The 23,642-nt window shown below is 28.8% G+C and overlaps 1 protein-coding gene across 1 annotated transcript; it reads left to right on the top strand.

Annotated features, from left to right (window-relative positions):
* The first annotated feature begins 210 nt into the window (after positions 1 to 210).
* On the top strand, positions 211 to 1,883 carry LOC133034976 (cyclin-dependent protein kinase inhibitor SMR9-like). Its single transcript, XM_061110570.1, has one exon. It carries the CDS (start codon positions 1,067 to 1,069, stop codon positions 1,520 to 1,522), a length of 456 nt encoding a protein of 151 aa, XP_060966553.1. The 5' UTR covers positions 211 to 1,066; the 3' UTR covers positions 1,523 to 1,883.
* Positions 1,884 to 23,642: the final 21,759 nt, after the last annotated feature.

Raw genomic sequence — 23,642 nt, 5'->3', positions numbered from 1 at the left:
ATGGAAATGTCTACGGAAGGGGATTTAGCATACAGACAATGTTTCAATTTTAATATATATAATTTATTTTATACGGTAGAAGCAAATATATAGATAACTATGAATGAGAATCTTAACTATTAACTGTTCCTCGGGCATGTGGCCATCCTTTTGTGGTTTCCCCAAAGTATTCTATATATAATCCCTATGTATGTATAAGATACATATGCATATAATATCTCTCAATTTTTGAATTTTATTTTTTCCCTCTTTTTTTGTATTTTATATTATATTAATATTGATCACCTACACTGCTCAGGTATTCCCACTTATTAATTAGTTGGTTATTTAAATAAAATAAACCCAAAGGGAACAAGTGGGGTTTTGAAAGGAAAAAAATTAAAAATTAATCCTATAAATAAGCCTATCCTTGCATCAAATAAACAAATAAAAATTATAAGTTTTCACTTATTCATTTGAGACTATGTGGTAGTAAAGCAAGTTGCTGTATTGATTATTTTAATTTAATATCTTAAATGGAATGTACCAAAAAAATTAAACTCTCATCACGGGCAGCGGTCAGTCTGCCCGCATTTGTCCCATATAAACAGCTAACACACCTAGAATTCCGAAATCTTGGTTTATTTCTCTGTTTTACCTCGGTAGGGTTTTCACATTCTTTTTTTCTCAATTAGGGCTTTTCAAGTAAGCTAAAGCTTATACGGAAAACAGGGTTTTGGGGATTTTTTTTCTTTCTTCTTCATCTTTAATTTCAAAGTCATGATTCTGTCAAGGTTTTGAGTAGTGTTCTGTTCTGCTAAGGTTTAAAGTGACCTTTTGTTAGCATTTATAAGAAAAAAGAAATAGCAGAGAAAGAGATATATTTATATACAGTCTCTCTGATCAGCGTCATGATTATGATCTCCAATACGGGTTTGTTCTAAAGTCTTGATCTTTACAGAAGAAGAAGCCTTAAAAGCGTGTCTGTATATATATATATACATATAGGGTACAAGTTTAAGTTTTTCTGTCTTGGGTTTCTCTCTGTTTTTTCTTTCCCTTATTGTAAAAGTAGTCATTTCTTCAAATGGGGCCTTCTGGAAGAACAAGAACAAGAACAGCAGCAAGAAAGAGTAGTAGTAGTAGTAGCAGAAGTATTAACAAAAGAAAAAGAAAAAGTCATCAGTTGAAGAAGAATGTAGTTGAACGACAAAAGAATGAAGAAACGACAACAAATGGTATTCATTCATCATCATCGCCGTTGTCGTTTTCGTCTTCTTCCAACGACGATGAGTTGCCTAAAACAGAAGGCATTGAGTTTGAAGCAGTGGACGACGTCGTTTCAACAAGCAGCAATAGCGGTTGTTCAACACCCAAAGGTAAGAGATTTCGTATACCAGATGTGGTCACGTGTCCACCAGCACCAAAAAAACAAAGGGTTATTTCTACTAATTTCTCCCTTCAGAGAACTCCAATTGCTTTCTTTGCTCCACCAGATTTAGAGCTTTTCTTCTACTTAGCTGTTCGCGGTATTTCAGTTTGAAATAAAAAGGAAGAAAAAAAAAATAGTATTATTATTAATAATGTGTGTGTGTGACTACTCTTCATAATATAATTTTTATATATTATGGACCAACTTTTAATTAGTCTTTATTTTGATTGATCATAGCGTTTGAATGATTTTCAAGAGAGAGAGATTACTACTACTGCTATTAGCTTTTGCTTCTTTTATTAATTAACAATAGTTAATTTGAGTTATTGGGTTTCAAATTTGTAGGGTATACTAATGATCAAGTAATAGTGTAGTGATGGAGTACTTAATATTGCTGTATATTAGTATTTTCTAATATGTATGTGGCTGACCATATGGTGGGAGTATAAGAAAGTGCTCTGAGTTTGATTTCTTTTTTTTTTTTTTTTAAATTTATTTATTTAGAGAAGAGAGTGGTTTATTATTTATTGTAATCATATGTTTTGGTTTGCTTAATATTAAGTCAACATGGAAAGGGAAAAAAAAAAGAAGCATATATACAGCTTCCTTTGGTGTGCACAATATTCTCTTCTTCGTCTTCCTCTCAAGTAATTATTTTTTCCTGATTTAATATACATAAATAATTTTTTTTTTTTGTTTAATATATAAGTAAATTGTGATATATATAATGTCTAACACTGAAAATAGCAGCAGTCATTGAATATAGGACTGGTACATATGAGTGTTTTTAAGGGTACTAATGTACTATATATCAGCATATATATTATTCTTAGAGACTATAGTACCCCACTAAATAATCATATGTTATTATTTCAAAAAAAAAAAATAATCATATGTTATCATGTATTTGATAATATTTATTAATATCATTTATTTTGCCTTAAATTGACAAGTAATATCTCATCAAAAAGCATTAACATCATGTACTACTGAAGAAAAGGGTTCCACCATAAGAAAAGTGCACCCCACCACACCACACCCACCGCATTGTGCGTGATGTGAAATTCTGTTGTCTTCTTCTTCTCTTCTTATTCATCAGTACTAGTCTCTGCAATAAATTAAAGATTTGCAGAGTAAAAAGGGTTTAACCATTTTCTGCTTTTTTGGTATAAAAAAACACACACAAGTTTCTTAGGAATGTCGCCACTGGACAAACTTCTGAGTCCAAAAACAGCAGAGATCTCACAGCTCAAAGTTTCTATTTATTTTATTTAAAGATAATGTGGAGTGGTAACATATAGTTTTGGTTTGTAGCTGAATTTGAATAATGTGATATGGTGATGGATTATAGTATATAGTAAGTAATTAAATTGAAAAAGAAGAATTAATTAGAAAAAAAGAAAGAAAGTGATGAGATAGGAAGTTAGTCAGAAATGTGGGTGTGTCAGTGTGTCTAAGGTTAGGGTAGCATAAGTAAGAGAATCCAATGAAGAGACTCGTGCGGGTTTTGTGTCCATAATTGTCACCTTAGTAGGGAATCTCAAGAAAATTTCTCATCATTTTAGTTTTTTACACTTTTTTTTTTACATTCTTTTTTTCTAATATTTATTAAAATAAAAAATTGCTCATCATTCTTTTTTTACGCCAAATAATAATATTATACCTCACTTAATATATTTCATATATTATTAATTTGGGCACTCATTTTATTATTTTATTTTTTTAAGTAATGATTTGTGGTTCCAAAATATTAATTTTAGCTTTCCTTTACTATATTCAAATTTAGTAAATTTTATCCTCCGAAATATAGTATTATTATTAAGTGACCATCTTGTTAAAATTTTGTTAAATCCATTATCATTTCAAAGAAAGTATAATATTTTGATGAGACTCAATATTAAAAATATATTATATTATTGCACATATTATTATTTACTTTCTTATTCGATCATTCATCATTGGTCATAGATATCTATATCAATATCTTTTCTTTATCTTTAAGTGTATGATTCTTATCAAATGTGGAAGAACAATATTTAGACATATATGATTGAGTTTATATTTTTTTGGATTTTTAGGTGGTTTGAGATTAATGATAAGGGAGAATGAGTGCCACCTTATCTCTTTATTATTTTTTTTTTCTTGAAATGTTTTTTTTATGAATCACATGAACGAACCAATGCTTTATATTTTGACACATCAGTTTTTGCGATAAATTTTTAGTGGGAAAAAACTCTAAAATGATCGGAGAGAAAATGAAATAATTAAAAAGTTAACATATAATTATTTATTTAGGGGAGTTCTATTTGCATCATATAAAATGATAAATACATCTCATTATTAAAAATAATATAAACTTAAATAATTTTTAAAAATTATCCTTAATATTTTTTTAAATTTTTTTTCTCACATTATTTTATGTTAATTTCAATACTTATTTTGATTTTATTTTTATAATTTTTTTCTGACTCATGTATATATAGTTTTTATTTTTTTTTTAAGAAAAGTTTATATAATTTTTTATTTTAATTTTTTTGTCATGATATTTAAAATATAATTTATTTTTGTTTGATAGGTATATTTTTAGAATTATTACATAGAAAATAAAAATTGACACTTTATTTACAAAAATACGTACCTCCATAAAGTAAGGACAACATTTATACCTTTTATGTGATTTTAATTACCAAAATACCACTTACACAATCACTTACACAATCAGACAATCATTGCATGGTGGTTGTTGTGTGGTTGTGTGATGGTTGCATTAGAAGAAGGTTTCAATTAGACGATAGTTACAAGGTGGTTGGCCGAAGGTTGCATCAGACGAATTTTTCAATCAGACGAAAGTTTCTGGGTGGTTGTTAGGTGGTTGGCTGAATGTTGCATCAGACAAAGGTTTCATTCATACGAAATAACTCTTAGCAAAATGTTTATGCAACTATAATGCAATTGTTGTGAAACATTAAAAATCAGAACAGTTTTTTCACGTACGTAACTTTATCTACATGTCTCTTTATGATTTAATATGAACAAATTCACCATTAAAAATTTGGAAAACAACAAAAATACACCAGAATAAACATTTTACTATAATATTGATGTAATTATTTTAGATTATACTTGAGTTGGATTGTTTGGGAACTTCAGTTCAGCATTTTGAGATCTGCCTTTCATGGATCTAAAAATTGAAGTCGGGACATTAGTTTTATGCAAATTAAACTAGATTTTTGGTTGAATTTTAGTTTCGTAGTAGTTTTTCTACACTTTTTTTATGAATTCGAAACAGCCCCTGTTTGGATTGATTCTGGTTGTCTTCGCAGGTGAAGTCGCCGAAATTAATGGTGATTCTCTTTCTGGTTGAATTTTCGTTTCGGTTGGGTTGGGTTGTTGTATGGTTGCGCGATGGTTTAGCGATAGTTTCCCAGGAAGCATGGATCCTGGGTTGAAAGTGTGTGTAAGTGGTATTTGTATAAATTTTTTTATTTGGGCTGTATATTGTCTATTTGGCCAGCTGAAAGTATTTTTGTAATATTGTACTTATTTTTTTTGGTTAAAACTAAAAAAAGCCCTATATTTTTTAAGAATATATAATGGAAGAAAAAAATTAAAAAAACTTACTAAAACTAAAGATATATATTTTATATAAAGTTAAATTATTAAAATGGAATGTCTTTGAAAATTTTTGGAGTGTAAATAAAATTTTCTTTAATTTATTTTGAGTTGGACTGCTATCTGCAAATTTTTCTAATAAAAAATATCAACTTTTGAAAAGTTGTTTGTTATTTTCTCTAAGTGCATGTGTTTACGTTATAAGTTGCTTCTACAAATACACCCAAAAGGATGTATTCATATATTTTTTATTTGTTTTGGCATTCTATATACATTATAGTTATTAAATATATCTTACAAAATTTTAAAAAATTTAGAATAATTTACAATATAGAAAGAAGTATACAAATAGTTTATTTTATACGGGTATAAAATAAAATAATCATGTGTGCAACAAACTGTTTGTACTCTATTTTTGATGTGTTAAATTTTTTTAAATTTCTTAAAATTTGTAAGATGCCTTAAAAAATAACTATAACATACATGACAACAAGAAAAAATTTAACTAAAAAATTATTTTGAATACCAAAATAGATAATCTTCTTTTAAAGAAGTATGTTCTAGAATTTTTCAATATTATATTATGAAAATAAAAGGACCGTACTTTGGGATGTCATCCTCTTGGAGAGACGTAGTATTACTAAACTAAAAAATTTCTATAAATAAACTCAATAAACAATAGTCGATTGCATTCTAATTAATTAATATAACATATTAAAGCACTACATGCAATTAAGTGTTCAATTTATGTACAAACCTTTGTTATTAGGTCGCAACAAATGTGATGTAAGGATATACCTTAAATTCAATGCCAAAATCAACCTTATATATATAAAATTTATGCTTAAAGTATATAGTATATACTACTATATTCAAAATAAAAACTAATTAAAGAAGTATATACTGGACTTCTACTATATATATATATCTCCACTCATGTGCCTTAAATGTACATTTTAGAGAGAAAAGTAGAGTCTAGAGTATCGATCAAAATTTAAAAGTGATTGAATGTCTCTTTGATTAACAGAAACTTTTTTTTTTCGGAGAATATATAAAATGAAAAAGTAAACAAAAGGTTAGAAGGAATAATATGGTGAAAGGGTTCCCATTCATTATATACTTCACTACTTATCCCTTAAATGATGTGATTCCTTTCCCTTATATAAACCTTTTTCCACAATACTGTGGTCCCTTCTTTGTTGGGTATGATCATCATTATCGGCATGTCAATATAATTATAAATATATATTTAAAATTAGAACTTAGGCGTTTTTACAATGCAATTCTAAAATAGGCACACCACCAATGCACCCAAATTTATTTTGGCATTTTGAAAATTTTTAGAAAATTCTACAATGCACTCTTTAAAAGAAATGCACCGTGCGATGTACCTAAATCTGTTTTGATATCTAAAATAATGTTTTAGTCAAATTTTTCTTATGGTCATGTACGTTATAATTATTTAAATCATCCTACAAAATTTTAAGAAATTCAAAAAAATTTAACACGCCGAAAATACAGTTCAAATATCGTGTTTCATGCTTGACTATTTCATTTTATACACGTATGAAATAGATGGTTTGAACACTACTTTATGTATTGTAAATTATTTTAAATTTCTTAAAATTTTGTAGGATATCTTAATAACTATAACGTATACGAATATGAAAAAAAAAACTTCACTAAAAAAATTATTTTTGATGCTGAAACCGATAGTGGGTGCATCAGTGCATCCCTTTTAAGGGGGTATATTATAAAATCACCTAAAACTTTTTACTCAATTTTTTCTTAGTTTTTAAAATATCCTGCGAAATTTTGAAAAATTCGGAATAATTTACAATATGGGAAGCAATGTTCAAACAGTCTATTTCACACACGTATAAGATAAAAGAGTCACACGTGCAACGGATAGTTTGAACCTTATTTTCAGTGTGTTAAATTTTTTTGAATTTCTCAAAATTTTGCAGGATGTGTCTTAAATAACTATAATGTACACGACCGAAAAAAAAAATAGACTAAAAAAGTCTCTCGGATGACGAAGTATATAGGAATGCATCACTGCATCACTTTTAGGGGTGCATTATAGAATTTTCCCTTAAAACATATATGTACATATATGTAGAAAAATTTTACAATGCATCCCTTGAAAGTAGGGTTGAACATGTTGACTGGATTTGACTCGGACCTGGCCAACCCGCCCAGACCCGATCCGGTTAACCCGAAAAATTAAAAAAATTCATTTTATTCAGGCAGGTCGGGTTCAACCCGGTACACTTTCGGGCGGGTTCGCGGGTTGGTTTTCTATGGTCATTGGGTTTTGGGTTGAACCCGAACCCGAACCCGCCCGCTAACCCGGTCACTTTTTATTATTTTTTTTGTTTTTTATTTTTGTTACATATATAATATATTAAAAATAAAAAAAAATCCTAAAATCTAATCATTTTATTTTTATTACATGGATAATATATTAAAAATAACAATATATAATATATTATATATAGTTTGGAACTTGACTTTTTAATGCATTTTTTATTTTATTTTAATCTAACGAATATAAATTATAGTATTATAAGTTTATAACTTATATGCTTAATTTAATATATAGAAAAAATCACATATATTTATTTTTTTTTTTAAAAAAAAAAGTTAATGAGTTGACCGGGTCAATTTGTTGACCCGGCCGATCCGGTCAACCCAAACCCGCAAACCCACGAACCCTAACCTTTTCATGGGTCGAGTTCGGGTACAATTTTTTGAACCCGAAACCCAGTCAACCCGCCCGATGTTCAGCCCTACTTGAAAGGAGTGCACTGATGCTCCGTTATATATTTCGGTATCTAGAAAAAAAAAGTTAGTCCAAATTTTTTTTATGGTCGTAGACGTTGTAGTTATTTAAGATTTATTACAAAATTTTGAGAAATTTTGAAAAATTTAACATTGCCGAAAATAGGATTCAAAAAGTCTGTTGCACACGTGACTTTTTTTTATCTTATATACGTGTCTGAAATAGACGGTTTGAAAATTGATTTCTAAATTGTAAATTATTCTGAATTTCTCAAAATTTTGCAATGTCTTTAATAACTATAATGTACACAACTATAAAAAAAACTAGATTAAAATTTTCTATAGATGTCGAAACAGTGAGGGCTTACATTATATATTATAGGGTGCTTCTACAATCCACCCCTAATGGATGCACTGATGCACCCTCTACCCGTTTCGATATCTAGAAAAAAATTTCAATCTATTTTTTTTTCATATTCGTTATAGTTATTTAATTAAGATATCCTACAAATTTTTCACTTATTTCAACTATATAGAAAGCAGTATTCAAACAGTCTATTTCACACGCGTAATAGTCACGCGTGATACATTGTTTGAATTCTGTTTTTGTCGTGTTAATTGATTTTTTTTTTAAAATTTTACAGGATGTCTTAAATAACTATAACGTACTTAATTTTAAAAAAAAAGTTTGACTAAAAAATTTTTGTAGATACTGAAATAGATATAAAGTGCATTTATATTCTTTTAAAAGATGTATTATAGAATTTTCTTATATTATTTAGAATAGTTCCATGTCCATTATTCTATCCTTATAGTTGATTATAATGACCATAAAGCAGTAATAATAGTACATAATATTGATAGATATTATTCTCCATGCACATAGTACTTTTATATACGTCTATGTATTTTTGTGTACAGTATACACATCCTTTATATATGTATAGATAATAGATTATAATATTATTATGTTTATTAATTTTAAAAATTGTCATTATATTAATTTATAAATCCGACATAAAACATATGGCTTGTTGAGAGTGTGTGTGTGTGTTCGTATTTATTGGTTTAATTCATTTGAAATGATGATAAGTTAGTCCAACAAGAGTCCGACACACATATAATATGAACAAAATAATAATGAATTATCTTGAGATAAATTAACTCAAATTAATGATTAATATTATTCCTTAAAATTTGTTGGAAAATATATGTATATATTCTGATATTCTCCTTGATCGCGAGTGTAGAAATGTAACTTTACTTGCTAACAACGAACTTCGTAATATTCTGCGTTATAAATTTTTATGAAGTAAAAAGTAGATATTTGAAATTTTTATTGTTTATACAACATAATTATTTTAAAATAATAGAATAAATACTGTGCGTGCGTGTGTGAAAACTTTCTGTATGTAATTTAATGACGAAAAAAACGTAATTATATGAATAATATATATGTGCGGCACATCTGAGACAGAGTAATATTATTGGAACGAGGAGTGGAAAATAGGGATCTAATAATATGTGCCCTTAATTAGTTTAATTAATCACATTTGGATTGGTGTACCTGATGATCACATCTTTCTCTTTCTCTCTCTCCTTAAAGGTAAATATATATAGTGACCTTATATGGTTATATCTAACTTTTCTAGAATCCGAGGTTACCTGCAAATAGGTTAATTTTCTTTATTTTCTTCTTATGTGGAGAATTAAAGAAGTTATATATATTATTAATATTACTTTGAAAAGAGAAGTACGTTAATTAATAAAGCCTACACTTTAAGCTCGCATCGTCAATGATACTATTTTGTAAAGTGATGAAATGTGAAATGATTTTAAATTTAAAAATTAAGTTAGTAAATATTTATTCTTTTAAAAAAATTATAAGAAAATGATTAAATATAATAAATTAGTTAATGAAAACTGTTGTCGAGTGAATTTCGCAACACCAAATTATATAGTATTATTAATAATCAAGAAAAAATTTATGCGGAAAGACAAGTGCGAGTATTCAACCTAGAATGGCGAGTACTCGACTGGGAATGAGAAACAATCAACGAAGGCTGGAAAATAACAATCAGACAGAGAATTATAGTGGTTCAGTCAGATTATGATCTGCTTAGTCCACTGTAGCAAGGGATTCGTAGGTGCCATTTCATGGTAGATCACCCCTTTATATACAAAGCAGGTGTCCAATCGGCTACACAAGGATCACATTCATTGTTAATCCATTATTTACATATTGAATTGCAATAATTAAACCCAAGCAACGTTAACATTAATAAATGAATGACAGTTACTAAGTCCATCAACGTATGCGTCTTCCGCATCTGCGGGTTGACTGTTCATGTTCCGTTGTTGAGCTCGCAGGGTTATCATTATGTTTGGAATGCCTGCGTTCTTAGGTAATCGCCTCTTGTAGACATCGCATATCGAGCTGATAGAACCTAGACATGCGAGTCTATATCGGTATATCAAGGCTATTGGGTCGTTGGGACCAAATCGCATCATAGAGAGTTGATCTCTATGCTTTCGTAGAAGTATAGAGAGGATACTCGCATACGTCCTGACACATGCGAGCTGGATCCACCCTGCATAATGCGAGTTATAAAGTTATGCGATCCGGCTTTGGTCGTACTCGCAGTATCTCGCTGGTTTTATCTTGGGCGAGGTCTAAACTTCGAGAAGTCTCTCATGGACATTTCAGCTTTCATTGGAAATCTGAATATACGTGTCCTCTAAATAGGAGTCTGGTCTCGAGTTTCTAGGTGAGAGAAACCTCACTATAACAAAAACTGTAACAATATATTTACTGTATATTTTTTTTTTGAAAAAATAATATATAATAATTAAATTAAGATATATATATTTTTTTAATTTTGCATGTTATTATATTGTAACAAAAACGAATAAATATATTAGACCATTAAATATATAGAATGATATTTAATATATCTTATCACTGAAAATTAATATACCATAGTAATAAAATTATATACCACAAAGAAATTACTAATATATATATACTACACTAACTAAATTATATACCACAATTAAAGTATATATACTATGATTACAAAATTATATACCACCATTGTATATAATAAAATAAAAACTAATTAACTATTATTTTAAATAAATAATATATTATACAATTCAAATATATAAAAATAATAATTAAATATATGTAGCATACCAATAAAATTATATACATACATTAAAATGTATTTATTATGCTAACAAAATTATATACTACTATTATACATAACAAAATAAAAAATAAATATTGTATACTGTAAGAACTATTATTTTCTGTAGTGACAAATTATGTCCAGTTGCTTTCCAGTTGCGTTTGGGACTCATAGTGTTTTGTCTGGGGTTCGTACTGTTAGTGTTAGTCCACGTCAGCAAATATATTTTAGGTTTTAATTGTTCAGATGGTAACAGCTTTCTAATTCGGGTTTCTTGGTTTAGCTGGGTATAAATACGAGTTCTGGGTATTATATTGAAAAACTTTTTGATCAGAGATTAGGGATTACATGTCTTTTTTCTTGTTTCTTCTTTATGTTCCATGACAGATGATCTTTGAGCTTGGAGGTATTACTCCATAGTTGCAGATCAAAGCTTGAAGATGTTGAGTTCAGACTGAAGGGATTTCAGTATCATCTTCATCACCAAATCTGAAGGGAGTTCAGATTGAAGAAGTGTTGAAGAGAGCTCATCATTCACACAAAGGGATCTTGTGTCTCCAATCAAGGGTCTTGTTTGGTATGGGTATAGATTCACTGTATTTTGTAAAAGAGTGTATTGTTTACAATATTGTTGGTTTTTGTACGATACATCTTTGAATATAGTGAAAGTTATTACCCTGGTTCGGGGAACCCAAGCACTAGCTACCTAGAATGAGTTTCTAGGGCAGGTGAAGCTTGTAAAATTCTGCTGTTGAATCTTTGATTTTGTTCTTTTTATATTCAAGCTTAAATCAAGATAAAATCAATCTAAATATGAAAAAGATAGGTTAGACAAGAACTTGGAGTTTACATATACGAATAATAATATATCATACAACAAAACAAGAATATACTGTACAACAAAATCTATATACTAACAACCCACAACAATTCATAAAAAATTAAAAAAATCAACATAACTTTCAAATAAAAAAGATTTTACAAAATTAATATAGATATACCATAATCTTTAAGTAGTTTACTTCTAATTCAAAAATATTATGAAAAAAATTATTATTTTTTTATGTGGCAAAAGACAATATAAATAATAAATAGTCTAAAAGGGTCATTTCTCTATAAGTTTTAAAATGAGGATATTTAATAACGTAGTCCTATGATTTGAGATCATTTGCTATAATTTCTTTTTTAAAGATACTAAAAATCTTTACATCATCTAAAAATATAATTTTTTATTTTATTTATCTTCTACGTCATTTTTGATATTCTTATTTTTAAAAAATACTCTAATGGTATAACATTACCACCCTTCAAAAATACTATTATTATAATCTCACACATTATTATTTAATATATTATTTATTTCTAAATAGGATATATACCATTTTAGACTCTATTTTTTGTAAAAGTTACAAATTAGACCCTCTATTTTATTAAATGACAAAATAGACCTTATATTTTCCAAAATTGTACAAATGGAACCATGATTTCAATTTTTAACAATTTTATTTTTTAATATAACAAATTTTAGGACAATTTTTAATACGAACAAATATAGAAAATGTAATCAATTTTGTCATAACATCTCTAGATCGAATTATTATTAAGTTTTATTTTGACAAAAAATCAATTCAGAGTTCTATTTGTACAATTTTAAAAAATACATGGTCGATTTGCTATTTAACAAAACAGAGAGTCCAATTGATAACTTTTGCAAAACAAATGGTCCAAAATAATATTTATTCTTTTAAATATTGTCACACTACTTCTTTACCTTTATTTTTTTTTTTTTTTCAAAAAGAGATAGCATCAATGCTATAGAGTGGATTAACACAATTTTCTATGATAGTACCAATTTATCTCCAATGATATATCTTTATGTTTTGCTAAATAAGCATTCCACATAATTATCTTCCAAAATTTAAGCATTAGAGATGCTCTATACTAATTGATTATCCTCTTCCTTAGTCATCGGTTCATTTATTCTTTATATTTTTATTTCTTGGGAAATTTGCTTCTATTTTCTTTCTGCCTTTTTTCTTAAAAAAAAAAAAGAAAAAATATAGCAAATTAACTTTTTTGTAAGTGACATTGAGAAAAAATAAAAAAGTGGTGTCAAATTCACGGACCCAAATAAGACTAAGGTAAAATAATTTAGAGGCTAATGCCTAATAATATATATGGAAATGGAATACTATTATATTTATCTGAATTTGATAAGAACATACACCTACTTATCTAGTTTTTATGTCATGCATGCATACGTATAGGAGTCTGCATAAATCGATCCAATTTATTGAGAACCGACCGATCTAATTATAACCGACTGCTAAACATTGGATATCCAATTGTGATCAGATCGAATTGGATGTTATTTTTAAATATCTAATTGGATCGGATGGTGGATGGAGTGTCTAAAAATCCAATACATCCAACATCCAATCAAACTAATTAGTATTTTCTTTTAGTTTGAATGAGTAATTAGATTTTATATCGTTATACGTCAAATCTATATGTATATATGAAAATTAACATTAAAATTTTACTATTTTTTTTTAAAAAATTGGATGGATCCAATACTAGGTCTAAAATATTAGATAAACCCAAATTAAACAAATTAATATATATGAAATACATCCAATGGATAGAACCGATCCAATCCAACATCCAATGAAAGTTAGATCAATTGGATGATATAAATTAATTGAATCGGATCGGATGGTAAAATCTAACATCTAATATATAATTGGATCGGATCTAGATAGGCCTAAAAATATTAAATGTGATCCAATAAACACCCCTATGCAGCATAGACCTGTTATACGAATTTTACAATATTAATCGGTCCCTTTATTGACCATGTATATACACTTTAGCCCTTTCTCTCTTTAAAGGAAATTTCTACTATCTTCAATTGAAATATATAAATGTATGTATGTATATATATACGATTACACAGATTAATTGACATTAGAACATTGAAATTGCTATTAGATCTAATGTGCAGTGTACTTATTTCATATGTTTTGACGATTTGAGTTGAGTTCGATTTAGTTTTTTTGGCGGTTTTCATTTGAGAAAAAGATGAATTAAACAATCATCAAGCCTTTTTAATGTCATTAATGGATGGTAATATATAATTATGTACAGAAAAAAAGACTATGTATTATTTGAAACGAATTTATATATTAATGTAATAATTAATAATATGTAGTTCTTTTTCAAAGTCGTGGGTATGGTATTAAAAGAATACATTTAAAGAGAATCCTAGGCTTTTGTTAAAAGGGTGTAACAAGTAACATGTATATACAAATAAAATTAAATATAAATATATTATTAAAAGGCTCAAAATCACCCAATTATGTTGATTGATCAGACCTATAAGAATCTGCTTTGGCTGGTGGACTAGGATGTCTACAAAATTCAATTTAATTTTGTTGACATCCTTTGGACTCTTTATTACTATAATATCTATCCTCCTTATAATTGAAATGGGATATATGCCCGAGCAACGAATTGAGATTTCAAATTTCCGGTCCTAAAGTGAGACGAAGGAAACAGCCGCCTTAAGCCTTCCACCGCTCAGATTTCTATTTCGAAAAAAATAAAATAATATAAAATTAGTAATAACATAAAAAAAAAATTAATACTTATAATATCAAATCAATGTATATATTACAGATAAGTGGTAATTTGATTAAACTCCTTGACCTATCCTCTTTTATTTTGATTATGGGGAATTCAGTGCAATTCTTAATAACCTAACTTTTTCACTTAGTCCTATTTTTTATTTTTGCTTAAATTTCAAATTAGCATAGAATCGACTCCAAAGTAGTTTATAATTATAATACTTTTAAATTTAATTTTTTCACAAACAATATTTTGGATTTTTTTTTTTTTTTAACAAACAAGATCTTTTTTTTTTTTTTTTTTTTTTTTTTTTTTGAGAAAACAAGAGGCTGCTACAAGAAAAAACAATAGAACCAAGACAGCCTGAAAAGGAGGCTAAAACAAAGTCGCCTAGTCTTCATCTCGCAACCTGAGAGCTAACTTTGCAAGGGAGTGGGCGTTGCCGTTGCGCTGACGGGAAACATGCAGCAAAGGAGCTTCAGGGAATCTGGAGAGGAAGGTTCTTATCTGCTGAATAAGAGTAGACAGTGGGGAGTAGTCGTGCCAATTACCATTCACCTTGGAGACAAGGTTAAGACAATCAGAGAAGATAAATCTTGGGGTCAAATTGGAGGTCATACACCATTGGAGGCCTTCATAAAGTGCTTGAGCTTCAGCAAAAATTGGAGAAGAGGCCCCTGGCTTGAAAATCTTTGTAGACTTTTGAATGTGAGACAGGCCCTGCATGAAAACCATCCCTATACCTGTGGCTGGTGCGTCAGTACTCAGGGCAGCATCAACAAAAAGAGCAGGAGTCGATGGAAGCAGAAGTTGATCCAAGTCAGCTGAGGAATGGTTATGACCCATGTTGGAAGCAGAGGAGTGAATTTGAGCATCCTGGTAATCCTGCAGAAAGCATGAAACAAAATCTTGAACATTATCAATTACACTGGGTTTGTGAAAGAGATGGGCATTCCTTATATTCCATATTTGCCAAATTAAACCAAAAAATAGGGGAAGGTCATCTCTGGGAAGTAAAGTAAGGCTATGAAGATAAAAATCCATGATATCTAGCCTACGATAATCAACAAAAAACTGCTTGAACTTGGAGTGATGCCAAATGGTTTTTACTCTGGTACAGTAAAGAAGAGCATGAGAGACCAACTTTGCACTTCCCCCACAATATGAGCAGCAAGAGCTTGGAATAGCATGCTTGTGGAAGAGGTTGAGAGCACAAGGAAGAAGATGGTTAAAAGCCTTCCAGGTGAAATGCTTGATTTTAGGAGGAAGGTTCAAAGTCCAGAGGGTTTTCCACCAATCCTTAAAAGGGTTAGGATCGGAAGAGGAGGGAGAAGTAGTGAGGGCAGTGGACTGGGCAAGGTGATAAACAGAATTGACTGTGAGAATGCCGGAGTGATGAAAACCCCAAATGAGAGAATCAGTGGGTCCAAGATCCAAAGGAATATTGAGAACAGCTTTGGCTTGATAGGTAGGAAGAAAATGCTGCAGTTTTTCAGTATTCCAGGTCCTGTCAGGGTTAACAAAAAAAGAAACTGTAGAGAGAGAATGTTCAATGGGGGTGAAGAATGGTTGGATGGGAGATTTAGGGGATCCAATTAGGAGCAGAAATAGGGATATCACAGCCTGAACAGATTTTCCAGATAAGCCCTTTTTTGAGGAGTTGGGAACCCCAAAGGAGGCTTCTCCAGGTAAAGGAAGGATTGTTGCCATTTGGGGCATGAAGGAAATCAGTATGCTTAAAGTAACGAGCTTTAAGAAGAGAATGAAGCAAGGAATCAGGAGTAGACCAGATCCGCCAAGCCTGCTTAGCCAGAAGAGCTTGGTTATGAGAAGTTAGGGAACGAAATCCCAAGCCTCCAAAGAATTTAGAGGCAGAAAGGGCAGACCAATTTCTCCAGTGAATTTTCCTCTTATCAAAAGTAGAGCCCCACCAAAATTTAAAAGTCAAACTTTGAATGGAAGCACAGGTGGATTTAGGGAGTTTAAAAGAAGACATTGCAAAGGAGGGGATGTTGGGTTTTATGCCCTAAATAAAACTCATTTCAATATAATTTGATTTACTTATTAATATAGATCAGAAATAACATTTAATGTTGCACGGTTCACATGATTTATTTCATGATTATATGTATATAATGTATGAATTCATCTGAAATCCTTTTCACATATTTATTGTGTTGTCAACACTTAGGAAAGTAAACATGACTATGTGAATAAAGTTTCCTAGATTTATCAAACACAGGGTTTTACTGATATGATAATCTACTATAGAGTTTACTTGCATTTGGAGAAATGCTATGTTCTTTACAGAGCATTGGTTAAAGTAAAGCTCAGGTTGGATGCATGGAGTATGCATCGGAAGGGACCGCTATTGAACTTTGACTTAGATTTATTAAACTTACCGTAATATCTATTCAAGTCAATATCGCCTAGTTGATCCTAGATCAAATGATCTTAATTCTGTTATGATTAGGCTCAATCTCAAGAGGCTATTCGTGTTCTTTGATTTGTTAGTTAAGCCTACTTTTAGGTCAGGGTGATACGTACATTTTGGGAACACGATAGTGCAACTGAGTGGGAGCGCTAACATAAACATGGAATCTATAACTTCTATCTGGCGAATAGTAAGTAAAGGATGATCTCCTTCGAACTTGACCAAACGAAAATAAATAGTGGAGTACTCATTTCACATAAGCTGAAATATCATTTATATGGGGTTAAGTGTTTTAAGGATAAAATACATTGTAGGGTGTAACGGTAATTTAATCCCTTTACAGTGTAGATCATTCATATAGAGGATCATTGATCAAATTAGGATTATAACAATGGATAACTAATGATGTGTCTATATGGTGGAACATATAGAGCATTCTATATACTTAGAGTGCAATTCTAAGTTCTATGCGTGGATTCAACGAAGAATTAATAAGTCAGTGAATTTAGGTTATAAATTCTTGATCTGCTTATTGGAAGCTCGGTTATATAGACCCATGGTCCCCCCACTAGTTGAGATAATATTGCTTGTAAGACTCATATAATTTGATTTGATTAACCAATTATAATTCTGAATTTAGACTATGTCTATTTGTGAATTTTTCACTAAGTAAGGGCGAAATTGTAAAGAAAGAGTTTTAGGGGCATATTTGTTAATTATGATACTTTGTATGGTTCAATTGATAAATATGATAAATGCCAATATTATTTAATAATTATTTATAGTTATTAAATACTTATAATTGGCATTTAAATGGTTGAATTTGAAAATTGGCGTTTTTGAGAAAATGAGATGCAGAAATGATAAAACTGCAAAATTGCAAAAAGTGAGGCCCAAATCCATATTGTATAGGGCTGACCACTTTTATAGGGTTTTGTCATCTGATATTTTCATTATTTTAATGCCAAATAATTCAAACCTAACCCTAGTGGAATGCTATAAATAGATAGTGAAGGCTTCAGGAAATTTACACTTAACTTTACTTCTGATTTCCTTCAGAGAAAAACCTGAGCCTTCTCTCTCTATACCTAGCCGCCACCTTCTTCTCTTTCTTCTCTCTTCAATTTTGAAATTACTTAGTGTTAGAGTAGTGCCCACACACAGCAAGTGATACCTCAATCATAGTGAGGAAGATCGTGAAGAAAGGCATTCAACAAGAAGGAGTTTCAGCACTAAAGAATCAGAGAAAGAGATCCAGATTCAGATATTGATAATGCTCTGCTATAGAATGGAATCGAGGGCTAGAAATCTGAACGGAAGGAGTCTTATTATTCCGCTGCACCCAATGTAAGGTTTCTAATACTTTATATGTGTTTATTTCATTATCGTTTTAGAAGTTCATATGTAGGGTGATAATCAACATACTTGTGAGTAGATCTAAGATCCTGGTAAAATAATTTCCAACAACTTGCCTCAGAGCCATGGTAATTGATTTTCTTGCAAGAAATTTGGACTTAAAACGATTGTTTGATGTTTTGGATGGTATCATGTTGTTTTTAGTGTTGTTTGATGATTGATTGATGTTTGTGAATTTTCGTGAAAAATAATTAAATATCTGTTTCTGTAATTATTTTTATTGGATAGCATGGAAAAAATTAAGCAATTTACTTTTTTACAGAACTCAATTTCTATTTAATTTGAATTAGTTATGATTTTTTGAAGTTTCGAAAAAAAATCAGGAATCGTGCATCACCACACGCGCGCGCGGACGAAGGGCAACCTTTGGACAGCACGCGTTCAGACACGGTTTCTTGTCTGAAACCGAGCTTCCGCGCACGGAGAGGCTGCTGGCAGCCTCCTCGCCGAGTTCCCTCGCCCATGCACTCCCTGTTGCGCGTGCAGACAGTATGCAATGCATACTGTTCGTACAGCTCACATTTTTTTTTTTTTTTTCGTTTTTCTTCGATTTTTCATGCTATTTCATGGATTTAACTTCCGATTTTTTGTGTAGTTCTGTATTTAGACATTTACTATTCTTAATTCAATTCTAAATATCATAATTAAATTATTAATTTTTTTTTAAATTAATTCATGATATTAGTGTAATTTGAATTTGAAAATAGTAAATATCTATCTTTTTTGCTCAATTATCTGTCTTATTTTTAAATTTGATTATATCTTATCTTATTTTTAAATTTAAGGTCAGATTTTAAATTTTTAAATCAAATATTTTTTTTTAAATAATTTGATCTTATTTAAATTTAAAATAAGATAACTATAATCATGATATTTTAAATAAATGTAAGATATTTGGCTAATTTTTAAATTTTGTTATTTTATTTATTTAAATTAAATCATACAATCTGAAAAAGATATTTATTTATCTTTCTTAATTTTTATTTGATTTTTATTTATATAACAACATTAAATTTTTAAAAGTAGTTAGCAAATTTTGAAATGATATTTAGGTTAGTTGAAACCTAATTTTTCAAAATTGTAGGTTTAATTTTAAATATTATTTTTTTAATTAATTTCGAAATATATATATTTTTAATTTTTTTCGAAAAATTAAATATTTTTTTATTATTTAATTAACTTTTTTTTTCAAAATTTAATTATTTAAAATTAAATAAATCCTACATCCAACTATCCAGCTAACCTTGTTGCAGGAGTATATGTTTTAGCTTGTTTGTAAGTTTTTAAAACCTATTATTGCTTGATTGCAAATAGCCATGGTTAACTTGTTGACAGATCCAATTATCTGATTTTAACTCATGGCTCCCTTGGTCAAGTAAATAATTTGTAACAGGTAATTTTCACAATCTTCTTTCATCTGTGTATGACCTAGCAACATGATAGGATCCATCCAAATTGTGTGCCTGTGTGAGCCTATGTGTTTAATTTTATTATAGATGCATATAGGTTGTTGTTGCTAAATAAAATATCATAGTTTTTGATAGATTTTATTTATGCCCATTTAGTTTTTGGGCCTATTCAATTAATAACAGTTGTTCATTTTAAGGTTAAATTCCTCTCTTTTGGGCCTTGTGTGAGAGTTGGGAGCCATAGTAGTGGGTACGACATACTGAACCCAGCCCCCCCTCACATGAACTACCCCAATTGTGAAGGCCCATTTGCCTGATTTGAATAACTGTACGAGGTTAATTAAATTAGTTTAACCTAATAAAATTGATTAGCAACATAATTAATTTCATTTATTTTGAAATTAAATTAAGAAAACCATAGTTTAAAGAATTTTATTCTAAGTTAAACTATATGTATTTTCTTGTATTTAATTTAATATAGAATTATAACCATCTAGATTCTTTCTGAAGCTTAATTTAAATTTTTCATTAAATATTCCTATTTAAGTGGATATTTAGTTATCTCTAGCTAATCAACTTAAATCTGAATATCTTTTGAATTTCAAATTTTAAAATTAAGTTGAGGAATTTTAGGAATTGGTTATTAAGATTCTTTAGATATTTTTTAAGTTGATATTTTTTCAAATATTAACTTAAAATGGAATATTTTCAAATTAAGTGGTTACAACTTAATTAAATTTAAATTTGAAAATATTTAAGTTCTAGATTTTTTTTTTTCTAATACAACTTAAATTAGATATTTTTTCAAATTTTGTGGAAAAGATACTTAGTCAAAAAAGATATTTTCTAGATAGTTATTTCTAGACTATTTATTATTTCTAATATTAAAAAAAAATATTATACATTATGAAATTAATTATTTAAATAATTAATTTTGGTATAATTTATTTTAAGTATATTTTTTTATAATATTAAACTAGAGATTAATAATTAAGCCTTCTCTACACTTAATTATTTATTTCTTGAATTTAATACATTTAATTAAATTGAAAACTAAATATCTAAGTTGATTTTCATCATGATACTTAAATATTTCTTTTTCATGACACTTAATTAAATAGAAAATTATTTTTAGTTGAAATTTATTTTTTCAACTAAATTTAAATAATTTTCAAAATATAATTTTTCTTTATTTTATTAATCAATTTTCGAAATTGCATTTCATAATGCAAGATGATTTTGAATTTATCTTGAAAAATAGATTAAGTTGTAAATTAATTAATTATTTTAATTAATTCTTGGACCAACTTAAATCAATGATTTTTTTCATTTATTGATTAATTTAAAATAAATGAATTAAAGTATATTAATAGAAATTAAATTAATTAGTCAAAGGAAAATCTAGATAGGTGATATTTTTGCTTCAAGTATTTTTCTAAGTAATTATTATTTAAGTATTTAGAAATTATAAAGTTCTTATACTTTCTTTTTCAAAATATAACAAATATATTCTCATGAAAATTTATTTTGAGTTGCAAATTAATTTAAATTAATACAACTTAAATAATTTTCTTAATATTTATATATCAAAATTACTACTGAGATGGAAATAATTCAATTTATTTCAATCACCATCTAAGTATAATTTTATAAATATTAAATTAAATTCTAATTTAGAATTTTAATTCTAAATTCGATATTTAATGAATATATTTATTATAAATAATAATGAAAATACATTTTAAAGAATGAGCTTTATTATTAAGATATTCGATCTCCATTGTTGGTCTTACAATAGTTAAATATTTTCAATATAACCTCGAGACGCTAGACTTCGTCCCCCTTATGGATGGTTATTCGTTGAACGCATTTAACACCGTAAGATCTCATTTGATAAGTGTTTTGTAAGTTTTCGTCTCTATTAGACTCTCCCCTACGATGAATACTTAGAGATAAACTTATAAAACATGAAACAATGGTGGAAGCTCATAAAATGAGAATAACCTTGACTCTCCCCTACCGCGACAACGTTGGATTCTTATTTTGATCGAATAAAAGGTTGCTAGAATGGTTTACATTTTAGATGAGGTGACAACTCTATTCGATGAATGATACTTTGACTCTCGCCTACCGGGACACTGTATCAGTTTGTTGGAAACCTTGGAAATTATTTAGGATTGTATGTTTTAGTATTTTCACTTGTCATTCCTACTTGCTATATGTTTAATAATTTCTGAATTATGTATGAATTTATATTGAACTATGTTATTTTCTGTTATTAAATTGTAGTTTAATTTCGAATCTTCATTGTTGGTCTAACTTATTTTGTTTATCTAATGAGATGAATCCCTAATGGATTTTCACCATTAGACATACATAATAGTGTTAGATCTCGAAAGATAAATATTGTATATGCAACATCTAGCTGTTCATCAATTGATGACACCTTAGACTAGTATTTTTACAATATGAAACAAGAAGATTATATAAATAAGATTACTTTGACTCTCGTTAATCGAAGCATCGTTGGATTCTTATTTATAAACGAAATTATCCTAATTCCTCTTAGCTTATTCATTTCGAATTAGCTCCATAACATATCATTGGATGAATGGTCTATATATCATTTCATGTCATTTTATTTTTTCTCTTCAGAAATTAAATAACACATTTTTGATTATATTCCCAAAATTCTATCCCAAAATGATATAAATCCTCAATCTTAGATATCTCCTACTTGTATAGGCAAATCTGACTTAGAGTTTAAATTAGTAGAGGTGGTCCAAGAAAGAATTACTCATTTTATTTGGTATAAATTTAAGTCTTTGACTTTAATTTTAGATTCCAAACAGAAATTTTATTATATTTCTATTTCCAAAATACAATACAGTTACACTTTCACAAGTGTTTAATATCCATCTTCTATCAATGGATGCAAACTGTATGGAATAGGAGTTTAGTATTCTGTGACCAGGATCCACTTGCAATATTCTAAGAACTCTTTGATGTAACTAAACCTAAGACATCAAAAAGACCCAACCACATTTTTATCAATCTCTGCAAAGAGTTAATATGCATATATCCACTGAAAGTAAGTTCATCTCATTCGCAGATGGATGTACATTCAGGGGTGGATATGAGTTTTTCGTTGTATTCTTAAAATGATCACTCTAGATTATACCTTATGCAAAGAAATTTGAAATGTTTGAAAAATTTCATTAATTTCTAGCAATGGTGAAACACCATTAAGGTAAGTGGTTAAAGATCTTGCGAACTGATAGGGGTGGAGAAATAGTTAGTAGATATGCAGTTCAAAGATCATTAATTTGATTTTTGAATTATATCCAAACTTACCTCCCCAGAAATTTCGATTTGCATATTGATGATTAGTTACTAGTTGTTGCCTAAGACCTTCTATGGTAATACAATTTCAGAATGATGTAATGGTTGTATACTTAATGTAAATCATTACTAGATTCATGGATGACCTAATCAAAATCTTAAGAAAAGCTAGAACTGTTAACCATGGTTTGCATGTTTGTTAGCTATTCTAAGTGATAAGGGGTGGACCATCCCATAGTCAATAGATAAAAAAGTGTTTGTTTAAACAAATACTACTTTTCTAAGAAAATGACTAAGTCTGAAAATAAAGTAGCAAATAAAGGAGATATTTCTTTCTTGATTCTAAAAGTGTTCTATCATCTTATTGGTCATATGATGATCCCACTGCCTCTGTTGTCTTGTCACAACCGAAGAGA

Source organism: Cannabis sativa, chromosome 2 (assembly GCF_029168945.1).
Source record: "Cannabis sativa cultivar Pink pepper isolate KNU-18-1 chromosome 2, ASM2916894v1, whole genome shotgun sequence".
Taxonomy (NCBI): domain Eukaryota; kingdom Viridiplantae; phylum Streptophyta; class Magnoliopsida; order Rosales; family Cannabaceae; genus Cannabis; species Cannabis sativa.
Note: the sequence above shows the minus strand (reverse complement) of the source record. Positions and strands in the feature narration are given on the sequence as shown.